Source organism: Chanodichthys erythropterus, chromosome 9 (genome assembly GCF_024489055.1).
Source record: "Chanodichthys erythropterus isolate Z2021 chromosome 9, ASM2448905v1, whole genome shotgun sequence".
Taxonomy (NCBI): domain Eukaryota; kingdom Metazoa; phylum Chordata; class Actinopteri; order Cypriniformes; family Xenocyprididae; genus Chanodichthys; species Chanodichthys erythropterus.
In genome coordinates, this window is record NC_090229.1 from 7,327,234 (window position 1) to 7,342,185 (window position 14,952).

The 14,952-nt window shown below is 38.9% G+C and overlaps 1 protein-coding gene across 3 annotated transcripts; it reads right to left on the bottom strand.

The window, feature by feature from the left end:
• Nucleotides 1–291: 291 nt before the first annotated feature.
• On the bottom strand, nucleotides 292–14,158 carry mecp2 (methyl CpG binding protein 2). 3 transcript variants are annotated; one of them, XM_067394398.1, is made up of 3 exons: nucleotides 13,495–13,940; nucleotides 8,426–8,794; nucleotides 292–6,460 (listed from the first exon to the last, which is right to left on the bottom strand). In XM_067394398.1, exons 1-3 carry the CDS (start codon nucleotides 13,545–13,547, stop codon nucleotides 5,224–5,226), a joined length of 1,659 nt encoding a protein of 552 aa, XP_067250499.1. In that variant the 5' UTR covers nucleotides 13,548–13,940; the 3' UTR covers nucleotides 292–5,223. The 3 variants fall into 3 exon arrangements, with proteins under 3 accessions (XP_067250499.1, XP_067250500.1, XP_067250501.1); XM_067394399.1 differs by lacking the exon at nucleotides 13,495–13,940 and adding an exon at nucleotides 14,033–14,120 and having other exon boundaries at nucleotides 293–6,460; nucleotides 8,426–8,797; XM_067394400.1 differs by lacking the exon at nucleotides 13,495–13,940 and adding an exon at nucleotides 14,033–14,158 and having other exon boundaries at nucleotides 295–6,460.
• Nucleotides 14,159–14,952: the final 794 nt, after the last annotated feature.

Genomic DNA, 14,952 nt, shown 5'->3' on the forward strand with positions numbered 1-14,952 from the left:
TTTTTGTCAGTGATAAACTATTGTAGTTTCCTTCTGAAACAGACATTTAAGTTGCATTCATTAGTGATTACTAAAGAAACTCAATATAAATGAAAATCAAGCGGTTAAACTGCAAAACCTCAAGAGAAAATCTCTCAGTGAAACTGAAACATTTAGTTTTTCAGATTAAAATTATCAGTACTTTTCCTTTTTTTCTCTCTCTCTCTCTCTATCACATGATTACAGACAACAAAACCCTAATGATTAATAATGATAACAACACTAACATTGTGTTTTTGTTTGTGATGTGAGTGAAATAAATGTTATAGACAGAGAGCAGGTAAATGTTGTTTACTATTGTGTATCTGTTACATACGGCAAACAAATGATACAGTAACACAGTACTATAAAAGTAGACACAAACTATACTTTTCACTTTCAGGAAGGCAAGGACTTAGCTTGGCAGATGGCGAATAACCACTGACACCTAGTCTGTAGGATTGTTTGGTTAAAATAACTTTTTTTTTTCTTTTTTTTTTTTTTTGTTTTACATACATACTACCCATCCCTTTTATTTAAAACTAAATTAAAAAATAATATGAAAACAAAACAGCTTTGGACAAAGGTAAAAAATACATACAAAAAGTTAATGGGTGTCCTGCCGGGAAACATACTTTATAAAGTGCAGATCTTAGACTCGTCCTTCCGGTCAAGGTTGAAGTATTTTTTTTTTTTTTTGTCATAAAATGTCATGTTGTGATTGGAAGATTATGTTTGAGGCCAGGTTTTTTTTTTATGGTCATGTTAAAATGGAGAATATTTCCCAACAAACACACGTCACTCATTAATCTGTGAAACATTCAACATATCAGGGATGAAAAACATCAAAATCCTATAGCTTTTTACATCATCAATATTGCCCAAATACATCTTCCTATAATGTTATCCTTTTTTTTTCCTCAATTAAGAAAATAAAGCAAGGCAAACATATTCTTGATTTCTATAAATCCTTAATACATCCAAAGCACTGAATACCAACAAGAGGCAAACACAGGACTCGGAATAAAAATACAACTACAGTATAAAGATAAATTCTATTACTGAAACTTCAAGGCACAAGACTATGTTAAATAGACCATGAACTTTCTACCACGGTGGAACTGGAATCTATTTCTTATAGTTTAACTTCTGTTCCATTTGACTTTAAATTGTCCTCCTTGCACGATTCAAAGTGCTGCATTTTAGTTATAAGGGTAAATTTCTTTTACTTCATTTCTACTGTTTAACAGAGTACATAAATTAGAGACATACTAACGGAGAAAACTCATATCGGATCTGCTGGGTATACTATCATACTATTGCTATCAAGATAAAATGGTCTATTTCCAATGTTGGATTTAGAATAAAAAAAAATAATAATAATAATAAAAAAAAAATGCTAATAATAATAATAATAAAAAATAAATCTAACACAGAAATTACTCTAGCCACTACAATTGTTGATACGGCGGCATATGAAGCCCAAACTCAGCTACCAGTTAAATCATTAAAACAAAAAACAAGTACTTCAATGAAATAAATCTGTTCATATTAAACAGACCGAAGTGCACAGCTAGCCTTCATTGAACAAACACATTCAACATTTTATACCTCATGAAAACCTTCGGATTCGGTTGGGCTCAGCTCTTGGAGTGCTGTTTGAAAACATCTTATATATAATAGTAAAGGGCAAGCAATGTCCTATCTTCTAATGGCAATCATGCATATTGATACATGTTCACGTACATAGCATGTATTTTTGGCTACAGGGACACAAGGACATTCCAAAGCATATTTCACTGCCAGAGGCACAAATAACCCAAACGAACAAGAAAATAAAACAAACAAACCAACATATAAATAATAAAAGTAATTTTCTTATTCTGTCTTTACCCAGTTGTAGGGCTCCATTTTTGTCAGTGGGCATTGAGCGCTACAAAAGGCAAGAAGTTCATAAAGCAGAGGGCTTTTAACAATACATCATTTCTAGGTGGGCACAAAGGTCCGGCTGATGGAAAAAAAAAAGAAAAATGTACAACAATGAAACCTCTAGTTACAACACACACACCAGTGCACGTCCTACCTATGAAAAATGACCAAATAAAATCCAAGCGTTTGAGTAAATTCACCTCCCGTGTTGCTTCAATGGGATAAAGGTGTTTCTTTAGAATCAAAGGTCACTTCTACCACCTTAGTGAGTCTCCCAAAATAAAGGCACTACCCTTTCTGTTTCAGCCAGACTGATGCAGCTCGTGAGTCGGCGCTTTAAACTAAGAGTTGTCGCGACTTCAATTCATGTCTGGAGGTTTCTTTCCTTCTGCGTTATTCTTAAACACTGAGAATGTGCTTGCTGAGCTCAAGTTAAAGGAATCCATTCTGCTACCTCCATTCTCCTGCTCGAGTTTAGTCAGGCCGGGGAGACGTTTGCGACGTCAGCCGCCGGTTAAGTGAGCGCTCTAACTCTGACAGAGAGCGAGCCGGTGGTGTTTGACAACACTTAAAGTCTCTTGTTAGACCTCAAGCAATTAACTGAGTTTGCCTTTACAGCGAGGACCGGACCCTGCGTTCCTCTGACGTGAAAATCCATTTCCTTTATCTGCTTTTGACTACTTGAAATGATTACATAGCCCTTGTTCAGAGCGGAAACGCTCTTTTATTCTCTGTGCCTCTTCCCGGTGAGGGTCGAGGGAGCGGGGGGGCTGGAGGAAGAGAATGGAGACACTTACGTTCTTAAAATGCGATTGTCCATTCTAATTTAATCTATACATTTAGCATCCAAAAATAATGTTTTTCCTTTAAACGATTTAAGCTACCTAGAGCACACTTGACCAGTAAGACTCACTCATACATTTGAACCCCTAATCGACAGCAAATATCAAAAACATCTTACTCTAGCTGAACTAACAGAGATTTAACAAGTGCTGAGTGTTACTTCAAACTGTCTGTTATGACTCTGATTAAGGTTTAGTAGTATACATTTATCAGCATTTATGTCAGTGACAATGCACATCCATCACCCAAGCCACAATAACCATAAATGTACGAGATTCACAGACAAAACTAATACTTTGGGGGGGAAAAACTCTGGGACTATTCAAAACAACAACTGCAATATCTAGAATATAAAATATTAGTTTGTGATGCCATTGGATTCAGGGGTCTGTGAAGATTTACTAACTTTACAGTCTTTGTCACCCCATTATTGGCCATAAATGTGTGATATCCAATACTGTAAGTGAAATGTGCTACTTTTATGATTTGGTGTTTTTACAGAGAAAGCAAAACTATACAAAAGAATGGCTCTTTATAATGACATTAAACATGCATCCTATGCTAACACACATCTGAAGAAAGGTACAACCTCCGGACATGAAACAGAAGTCTGTGCAAGGCTAACCAGAACAATATATGGAAAATAATAATAAAGAAAACTGTTATGCTTCTCACAATTCCAAAAAAAGTGTCTTAAAAGTAAGGTGCATTTCATGTAGGAGAAGAAATGAAAATGGAACAGAAAAAGTGCTGTAAAGTTTCTGTAAAATCCTAAACAAGTTTACATATACAACAAAGAAGAACTTCCTCAGTTTGGTTCAAAATTTCTTCAGGTTTGAGTTTAATCCTATCCTAATCATATATTATATATAATATCTAACCACTTGATTGATGCATGTAGCCATGATGTGCAGTCCTTCTTTCTGACTGCAAAATGTTGTAAATTTGAAGAGTTCAGATTAGAAAACTAATTGAACTATTTCATGATGGCATTGTGTTGTAAAATGTATGCAAGTTTACCTTTCCTTTGTTGCCAAGTACTGTTTCTTAATTCAAAAATTCGTAATTCAAAATATATACGTTTCTAAAACGTTTGACCCTCATCAATAGTGCTGTACCTGGCTTTATAAACCTTTATGTATAGTAAAGACAATGACGGAGTACTGTAATAAATAGCACGCAAAGCACGCAAACATCAGCAACCCATGCATTTCACACAGCTACAGCCTGACAAGACATTATATAAATATAGCAATCTATTAACTTTCCTGTCTGAATCATTTTTAGAACAGCAGCTCTATGGTATTGGTCTATAACCACACACAGTAAAAACAAAAGCTACATTTGAAATGGTATGCTCATCTTTTTTTTTTTTTTTTTTTTTAGGGATTTGTGTCACAAGAACACAAGGCCTCTATTTAAATTGTACTTAATGGGAAAAAAAAGCAGGTAAACGTAACAAATTTCTTTTCTCGTATTCTTTTACGCGAGTTAACATCTACTCCAGACGCTACAGTGGACTGTGCTTTCAATATTCCTTAACAAATACATTTGTGCTTTATCTTCCCTACCAAAGAAAATGAAAACTAGAGCTTTCCGCTCTAGTTGCCTTTTCTCAGGCACCTCCGAAATGGGCGATTAGGTTAACGCAACTACTGATAATTGATATACATATGTGCGCTAAAAATACCAACAACGCAAAAGGAAATAATACTATCAAATTCAATTGATCTTTACAGGTTAACAGGCTGGAAATATCAGCTTGGCACAAACCCACAACTAGGAAGTTCTTTTCTGTCTGAGTTAAGCTAGCGTTTATTATTTCAAAGGTGAGGATGCTGCAACAGCTGTGTCCGACTCAAATGGAAAGGTGGAGATCGGAAATGTGGCCCTTTTTTCTTCAGCTTGCTTTCTTTGCGTCTGATTTGCCCCTTCGTTTTATGACACAAAAGGAAGAACACACTAATAGGACACCTTTTTGCTAGGGTTGAGATGACATGACTATGAGGCATTTTAGTTCTTTCGAGAGCAATTTGATCAGAAAGGTTCACTTACTATGGCGTGTGACTTGTGCATCCATTACCACTTGAGTGTGTTTCTACTTCCTACAAGCTCTGACAAAGGAATAACGGGTTTAGGTGAGTGCTAAAGATATACTAATACAAAGATATAGTGGGAAATAAAAGGAAACCATAAAGAAAAAAGGTTAGCAGAGAATTCATCCGGAAGCAAGAGAATTGTCGCCCCGCGTCCAACCCACAGAGAGAACGAGACACAACAGCTGCCTTTTGTTTCAGTACGTTTACATTTTTGTATATTTTTGTTTCCTTTTTCTTTTTTCCTCAGTAAAAAAGAACGAAAAATCACTCGTCTCGCTGCAACCGCCTCCGCTTCTTCACACACAAAGCCGCTGCCGATCGGTCATTTAGTCAGTCAGCTCACTGGCTCGCTCACTTGTGTCCTGGACTCGACCGTTTCCTCTCGGCTCGGCCTCGGGACGGCGGAGGGAGGAACAATGTCTCTCAACTCCTTGCCTTCTCCCATCACAGTCGTCTGCTGCCCTCTCAGGTCAGCGGAGGCCATCTTGCTTGAGTTCTGAGCATCCCTGCTTGAGGAGCTGTCAGTTCTCGCTTCCTCCCTGCAGGCCACGTGCTCCGCTCTGGGCCTGGAGGTGCTCAAGTCCTGGGGTTCGTTTTCCATGGTCGCAGGCACCGGCGGCCCCCCTTGCGTGGAGTGACCCAGGGAGAGCTGGTGAGCCTGCGGAGTGTAGGTGGAGGGCGGCATGGCCTGCAGGTGGTGTTGGTGGTGGTGGTGATGGTGGTGGTGTTTAAAATGCTGCCCTCGTTGATCTCTCTTCTTGTGACTCTTCGGTCCGCCGCCGCTGGTTGCCGTTCCACTGCCACTGCCGCTTCCGCTGCTGCCGTTCCCTGGATCTGTGGATGCCTCTTTGTGCTTCCGGCCAGGATGCTTGTGAGGCCTCTGTCCCATTTCTACCTCCTCCCCTGTAGGGGTCACAGTTGATGCAATCAGTCGTTTTGCAAACGTCTCCGTCGGTGTGGTTCCAGAGGTGGTAGATGCCTCCAACTCCTCCAAAGTCTCTCGGGTTTTGCGTTTCTTGATAGGAAGTGCCCTCTCCTGAACAGGCTTTACGGAAGACTCCTTCTGAGCTTTTTTCTTGGCCTCTGCGGTGAGAATGGCCGCGGCGGCATACGCGGCGGCCGAGCCTGTTCCTCCCACTGTTGACTGCGAAGCAGCTGCTGGCTTGCGGCCACGTTTTTTGGGGGTGCTTGGCGGTTCCTGTTCCGTTTTTCGTTTGCGTCCTCGACGCACTTTGGCAACTGCCGCTTGCCCCAATGGAGCCCCCGGTTCAGTTTTAGGGGCAACAAAGGGCATCTTTACAAGGAGTTTTCCCGGACTCTTTTCTATGACACGCTTGACCGCCACCCCTTCCGTGGCCTGCCGTACCTTGCCGCTGCCTTTTGGGCGGCCCCTCCCGCGACCGGAGGGTTTGACCACTTTAGGCTTCTTTGGCGGTCTCTTTTCTCTGCGAGACGGGCTTCCTCGGCCCGTTACTGTGAAGTCAAAGTCATTGGGATCCGTTGTGGTATCGCCCACCTTTTGGAAGTATGCCATGAGCTCCACTTTGGAGCGGAAGGCTTTCCCTTCTGGGCTGAAAAATAAAAACAAATACATTAGTATGATACAAAAAAAATACAGTCTAAAGCCCAAAGTATATTTCACTTTTTATGAATACGTGAGGGTCAGCATACAGTGCGCATGAAGTGAATTTCATCAGAAAAGTAACCACGCATTCTCTGTACGCACAGGTTGCACGTGCGCATTTAATTTTGAAGTAATTAGTTTTAGGTGGCAACCGTGCCCTGGTGGTGTCGATTCACAAGGTAGTCGACAAAAAAACCCTGCATTAACAGAACAGACAGGAACGCATGCAAGCTACAGCGACAATGGAGGCTATATAGACAACAGATTGTGCGAAGATGTTAGAAAGTACCCTAATTTGTACCACTCTAGCATGAAAAAAACACAAATATATTTACATGGGTTGTAACTCATGGCGAGAGATTGCTCAAAACTGCGAATGAGTTGAACGCATGTGTATGCGCACAAGTTAAGTGAAGTAGACTTTGCAAGGCTGTGTGTTCGACTTGTGCTGAATTTGTAACTAGACAAGTACATCATACGCACATGTGTTGCAAATCTGAATATTTTCTTTGATTTCATGTTTATTCCTATTAAGCATGCTTTAAAATAATGTATTGTGGCAACTGTGACACATCAGTCAGTGTTCAATAGCATGCAACCCTATTGATCATGTCAAATTATTTGGAAGAACAATAACCTTCACATCATTTAATTATTTAGCCATACAGCAAATCTTGTAAATCAAGCTCTAAAACACAAGTCTCTGCGACCCCAACCAGTGTAATGCACAGCTCTCTCTATACATGGAATTCAGATTTACTGAACAACTACTAAGTTATTATATCATGCATCAAATACTGCTGGGACCAGTTGCGCAATCTTGAGTCTTACACTGGAAGTGACCAGTAACGCCTCCTCAGATCAGTGTAATTATAATATTATAGTATTTGTAAATATTTTGAATTAGATTTTTATTTTTTGTTTTCAATTTAACTTTAAAGTTGTATTAATTTTGTTAATTTTTGTCTTTTTTATTTTATTTAAATAGCTTTATACTTTTTTATGTATGACTTTCAGTTAATTTTGTTAATATCAGTATTTTAAGTTAAACTAAATGAAAATTTAAAAAGGCTGCCCTGGAAACTAGCTGAAATGTAATAAGTTTTAGGCACAGTTTCACAGACAGGGCTTAGCCTAAGCCAGGATTAGGCATTAGTTCAATTAGTTTTTACAAAGGTTCACTAGAAAAAAACATTACTAGTGTGCATCTTAAGACAAAAAAATATGGCACTGACAGTTTGTCAGTACAAGTTGCTTTCAGTTCAAACATGCATTTTAGACTAGGACTAGCTTGAGCCTTGTCTGCGAAACCAGGGGTTAATTTTTTATAATTTATTTCCATTAAGGTTTATTTTGTTTCAAGTAACGAAATTGTTTTTAATGGTTTCAGTATCAGTTAACAATAATATCCCTGCATCAGACAAATCAGCTGTGAATCTGTGATTAAGACTTCAGCGACAACTAAAATGGGAGGGATTCTTACTCAAAACATTAGTATATAAATATGTAACATTAGTCTGACTTTGTTTGCACCAAAACTATTTAATACACAATGTTACAACTACATATACATACATATAGTGAGAGACCAGAGACATCATAAGCTGGCTTTGGCGTGATGGACAGAAGTACATAATGAATAAGTTTCAAATAAATAATCCATTATATATGTAAATAAAATCATTTTATTTCAGTTAAATGGAGAATATAGCACAACAACTGAGGCCTTAACTGGTGCTTCCAGTGTCAAAAGCTTTAGTTTTGTTGCGTTTGCAATGACTCTCCAAACACAGTAACGTGACTTTTAATAATGACTGATTTGTTGTATGTGTCATTTGGAATAAACATTATGAAATGAATATCGTCACAGTTGCTCTCAAAAAAGTACTAACTTCCTGTAACTTGTACTAACTTGATCAGGTAGACATCAAATTTGCCAGCAGATCGCCCAGACTTGCGCTGTTTCAGCTTGCGTGTCCAACCTTGAGGCAGTGAAGGGTCGTCATACAGTGGGCCTCTGTCCCGAATGACGGAACGCCGCTGCTTGGCTGATGCGGAAGATTCTGGAGCGCTGAGTGCAGCTCCAACTTCAGGGTCAGTGGGTTCAGACTTCCCTGCCTCCGTCTGTTGTCCGACATCCCCCTGCGTAAAGAGGGGCGGGGGTGGAGGAACGGATACTGTGGCCTCGAGTTTTCCCACATCTTGCCGTTCCTTTTTGTTTTTCTTCTGCTTCTGTGTCTTGTCTTTTGAGCCCTCCTGGTCTTCATTCTTGTCCTCACCTCTGCTGACAACACAAGAAATAAGTGGCGTGCTGAGACAGGATGACAGTATTATGTGTCTGTATTCTATTCAACCGCTTGTCTAAATATCTAAGAAGGATTTTTAAAAAACTGAACAGAAGTGCTGAGTTTGCATGTTTGCGACCATCAATTCAAAATTTTGGCTTCAAAGCATGCTCATTTTCAGATCACACAAGCTCTATTAAATACCACCACCGAGCAGGCGGGAAGTGGCCTGAATTTAAAGTGTTAGCATAAAACTCAGTTAACCAAATTAACTGATGCAATTTTCATCTTAACATCTTTGGACGTCATCCTCAGGATGTGTCTATTTCGTAACTTCAGGATAAACGCATTAAATTTGATTTCTACTGTGAATGGAAACACACGGAAATCACCCTGGAGGTGTCAAGAGGCCTGTTTTTAGCAAAACCTCAACGTTAAGGCTGAATCATTGTGTCTTCAGGGGACGAAGGAATTTCCCAGTTGTCTGTGGCTTGTCCCTCAAGGGGACAACAAACTCTTTGTTGGTTACTGATCAACTTCATTTGACTTTGCAAATTACTCTAAATACGTATGTTTTCGTCATGAACACACGGTGGCTTGGTGTTTAAGTAATGAACAAAGAAACAAAAAATATTTAAATCCATTAAAACATCAGATCACAATAAACAAAAAAAATATACATTGTGAACTTAATTTCTATATCTCCAACAACTGAGATTTAAGCGAAAAAATAACTAACCAAACCATGTAGCCAACATATTTTTATCTTTTTCTTCAGTCATCGTACAGTACTGCTTCCCTTAGTTTTGGTTTACAAAACTTTCACAATACAGCTAGATTTAAAAGGACACATTTTTTAGATTTCCTTATCAGTTACAGTTACTCTATTAGGGTGGAGACTGGGATCACTGTAACAGATCCAACATGCTCTAAGCTCAAATGTTGTGTCACTTTCAATAATAGTGCAGTCAGTGTTGAAATTCGGAAGACAAAGTCAAGAGATGAACACATTCATGAAGTTTACCAGGTAGATAAAGCTAGAGCTACTGGTTAAACCGTTCTTTTATGTTACTCACTTAAACAATCAATCAACAGTCTGCAAAAAAAATTACTGACATTTCAATACATCACTACACACCACGCCTTAATGGATTAGTTCACTTCAGAATTAACATTTCCTGATACTTTACTCACCCCCATGTCATCCAAGATGTTCATGTCTTTCTTTCTTCAGCTGAAAAGAAATTAAGGTTTTTGAGGAAAACATTCCAGGATTTTTCTCCATATAGTGGACTTCAACAGGGTTCAACGGGTTGAAGGTCCAAATTGCAGTATAATACTTTCTAAAAAAATAAAAATGTATATACTTTTTAAACACAAATGATCATCTTGCACTGCTCTGCGATGCGCTACGCATTATGTAATCATGCTGGAAAGGCCACGTGTGGCGTAGGTGGAAATACTGCGGTAGGTCGAAAAACTCCATCTTAATTTCTCCTCCAACTTCAAAATTGTCCAACATCGTTGTTGTACCTTTTTTGTAAAGGCCATTTAACTTAGTCTTTGCACGTTCGCTTTGTAGACACTGAATCGGTACTTCCGCCTACGTCAAACGTGATCTTTCCAACGTGATAGGTGGCGCATTGCAGAGCTAGTACAAGATGAGCACTTGTGGTTAAAAAGTGTATTAATTTATTTATTTAGAAAATGACGGATCGTTTTGCTAGATAAGACCCTTATTCCTCGTCTGGGACTGCACTGAACTGTTGAAGTCCACTATATGGAGAAAAATCCTGGAATGTTTTCCTCAAAAACTTAATTTCTTTTTGACTGAAGAAAAAAAGACATCTTGGATGACATGGGGGTGAGTAAATTATCAGGAAATTTTTAATTCTGAACTGAAGCAAACTGAGCAAGCTAAATGAAGTAGCTTTCAAACTTTAGTAGAGCACAGCAGTTGGGTTCCAGAAGCAGACATCACATTAAAAAAAATGTGCGGAAAAAAACAAAAACAAAAAAAACCCAGCATCAATTCATCTCATTTGTTGCCCAAATATGTTAATTCTGAAGTGAAACACATTTGGGAAGTTCACAATCCCTGTGGTGTGACTTGCAAAACTCCATTCATAAATATTCTCAATAGCATTTTCCTACATTGTACATAAATACTATCCATGACCTCAAAAATTAGAAACTACATGGAATATTTGCACTTCATCTATATTTGTAAAATCAGTCAAAACACAAGACCATTTATTGTGAAAGATATTTTTGTGAAAGTCCAGTCACAGGACCTAATATAAATACGTTCCCTTATACATTAAAATCTTGTTACTATGCATTTACATTTATTCATTTACAACTTCATCCTGAGTTGCATGCTCCATGAATTTATTACTAGGGTAGGGCAGATACTAGTTCATTTGGCGTAGATGAGATTAGGGGTGGGCAATATGACCAAAATCTTATATCATGATATGAGTAATTGTATTTCACGATAACGGTGTACATAACAGCCTTTCGTTGTTTGACTAACATTAATGACAGACAGCAGCATGTTTATTAGGCTGCTGTCACTTTAAGACCGAATGCACTGATCCAATATACTGATACATATGCGCTTTCTTTCTGTTTACCTTCACATAAGTCATAAATGACAGTGGATACTTGCAAAGAAGTTCATTTTGACACATAAGTGTGTGTATTTGACCTGTTCAAGACCAATAAGCAGCAAAAAGAACTCAGTTCAGTACTCGCGCCCACTACAAGCAGCGGATTTGTGCACGCTTTTTATACCGCAATGAATTCTATTTCTCTGCTTATTGTACTTTAATGGTTTAAAATCACTTGTTTTTAAACAGCAATACTTAAAGGGATAGTTCAAAAAAATGAAAATTATCCCATGATTTACTCACCCTAAAACAGAGATCTACTCACTATATTCTTTCAGATGAACACAATCCGAGCTATGTTAAAAAATATCCTGGCTCTTCCAAGCTTTATAATGGTAGTGAAAAGTCCAAAAAAAGTGCATCCATCCATCATAAAAGTAATCCACACGACTCCAGGGGGTTAATAAAGGCCTTCTGATTTTCTGGTTTTTGTAAGAAAAATATCCATATTTAAAACTTAACTTTGTAAACTAAAATAACTATCTTCCGGCAGACGGTCTACGCAAATCGATTTGCACCAAACTTCTGATGACGTAAGATGCAGAATAGCGTTGCTTCACTTCAGAAGGCCTTTATTAACCCCCAGGAGCCGTGTGGATATCTTTTATGATGGATGTATGCACTTTTTTTGTACTTCAAAATCAGTAGCGCCATTCACTACCATTACAAAGCTTGGAAGAGCCAGGATATTTTATAATGTAACTCTGATTGTGTTCGTCTAAAAGAATATAAGTCATATTCACTTAGGATGGCTTGAGGGTGAGTAAATCATGGGATAATTTTCATTTTTGGGTGAACTATCCCTTTAAAAACGCACACAAAACGATAAGCTTTCAAGACTACGCAGCACAGCAATGTCACGTAAACATAACCGCGACAGAGAAGAAATCTCGACCGGCTGACAAATTTCTACAGGTTAATCAAATCTATATCGCTCACCCCGAGATGAGATATTTCTGTTCGTTAGCCATGTAATAATCCGACCTTATGCATGAACTAACCATTTATGACATGAATGAACACAAATGAACACTGCAAGCTTTCTTTAAGCCACAATTATTGGGGGCAGGTCAATGAAAGAATCACGATGGAAGATAATTGGTATTGTTCATTATTAAGTTTCACATTATTGTGAATGTTGACTGTACAACTTAGTACTGAGTAGGAGCTTCACAGAAGGCGAAATAAGCCTTGAAACTCAGCTGGAAATCAATTAATATCTGCATTAGACAGCTCCTTATGTTCTGATGGTATGTAACCTTAAGAACAATTAATAAATAAGAACAAGTGCAATTATACCATGCTGGACAATCAAGGATCATGTTTAACCAGCATGAACAACGGTCTTTGAAAAAAGATAGGAAACCCAAAGACTGTATGTTGTTTATTGGAACTTTCCTTTGAGTCACTACAATGAAAATTCAAAATGATAGTTTAGTGCCCATATAACTTCCATATTAAATGTTTAAAATAATTAGTTTTAGTTAAAACTACAAAATAGCCCATGTACTGAGCCAGTACCTGCCCTTGCAATGAATTCATGGAGCATGCAACACACAGGAAGAAGTTGCACAGGATTCAAGTTCAGCCTTCGAGACATGTCACAAGTATGTGTAAAAGACATGAACCAGTGTGTTTTGCATGTCACCCTGTTTGTGCTAATCGCCTTGCGGTCGACCACACACGCATATAGACAAATATGATGATGCTAGATCCGTTAGCTGGTTACCGGAAGTCAGCTCAACAATATCACCAGCCTGCTATCACATGGGAGTGCCTTGTGCACCGCTAAAGCAAGCTCACTATCTATTTCAGTGATGCGAGAAGCACAACAGTCGCATGAACAGTGTTTTGCACCTGGAGTTATATGGTTTGCATGCTGCAGGGGCAAAATGAGCAGCAATAACAACACACAGACACAAGCACAGTGACATCAGACAGAGAAATAGCACACTGGCCAACTTGCTTGCATATGCAAACTTGGTACCTGATGATGTACACGGCGCGAGACTACTAAAACGCACCTTAACCTCGTTTCTAAGCACTTAGTCAAGTAATTCCACGCCAGGACAGGCATATCTATCTGGAGCAAATCTCATTTGCCTTGTCCTGCAGCGCCACAAGCAAGCTAACTTACTTCAGTCTGCTGTTTTTGACAGCTACCGAACACTTAGGATTGAAACAACACGTAATATTCTCGCGAAAGAGCCACGAATATAAGCAAAACAAAACATGTGTGCGTCCAAACCCCCAGGCAGCCCTTCGCGCTACATTTCAGAGGAGTTTTTGAAGTAACGTCAGAAAACGACACCGAACACACATCGGGATAAAGCGCGCGGCTCTCGTGCCGCACAATGTGTCCGTTGATCGTGGAAAAAGAGCGGGAGAAATACGAGTGACGTATTCTCAACGCCTTCGCGGGCTAGCGCGGCTAACATTCCCCGCTCAGCCTGCGCCTGCCTGACAAAATATCACAGCGACGATCAAAACCTACGCCATCGCCGCTCGCGACGCCTGACATTGGAAGCCGTGACAATGGGAATGGATGCGATTCACACTTACAGTCTCTCCTCTCCGCTCTCTGCGGCGGCCATTTTTATTTAAATAAATAAATTTCCAAAAAATCACGCAACATCTTTGTGGGTACCCCTCACCCTCCTCTCCCACTCCCTCTAACACAACACCATCCTTCGGACGCGAGTTCTCGCGAGAGGTGGGGTAGAAGGGAAAGGGGGTAACGAGTAGGTTCTCGCGAGAGCTGAGAAGTGGATAACTAGAGAGGGGAACAACGTCCAGGGCGAGGAAAGCTGCATTGCACACCAGAATAACAGTGCATAACTGTGTTATGTACTAGTCCTGTTTCTTTTAGATAAATTCATATCAAGTTTTTGAATGCGTTTGAGATATTTTTTGATAAAAGTGCTTATTTTAAAACACGTCTGCACCTCATATAGCCTATGGAAGGCTAGTGTCACTAGTTTGCCACTAATAAATAAGGAAACTAATGATGGATTAAAAAATAAAAAATGTAAATAAAGCTTTTCAAATTGAATAGACATTTACAGTTTTAATTCACACACGCACACATGCACGAATAAGGTTGGTAATGGTAGCGGGGCTCATGTTGTCACGTTTCTTCAATTGCATATTTAGCTTGACATTTTCATGTGAACAGTCAACAAGTGCTGCTATAAGGGTGATGTTTGCAAAGTTGAAGTTTGTAATTATTTTCTTCCCAACTTCCTCTTTTGACACATAAATGTGATAATGAGGTAAGAAAGAAAAAAGCAAAAGAGGAAATGAGAGTATCAGGGTACGTCCCAAATTTTTACTCCCAGGCCAAGAGTTGAAAAATGATTTACAGACTTGGCAGAAAGTCGAAAAGAAATACAGAAATAGCTAAATTGATTCCACATCAAATGCACAAGATACCATCAATAAACACTCTTATTTCAAACAACCGTCCCATCCGTATTTAGATT

Coding starts and splice junctions, on each gene's coding strand:
- mecp2 (XM_067394398.1), bottom strand. CDS start 13,547: ATGCCTGTCCTGGCGTGGAATTACTTGACTAAGTGCTTAGAAACGAGG. Junction 8,795..13,494: donor TGCTTAGAAACGAGGTTAAG/GTGCGTTTTAGT, acceptor TGTTGTCAGCAG/AGGTGAGGACAAGAATGAAG. Junction 6,461..8,425: donor TTTGATGTCTACCTGATCAA/GTTAGTACAAGT, acceptor TTTATTTTTCAG/CCCAGAAGGGAAAGCCTTCC.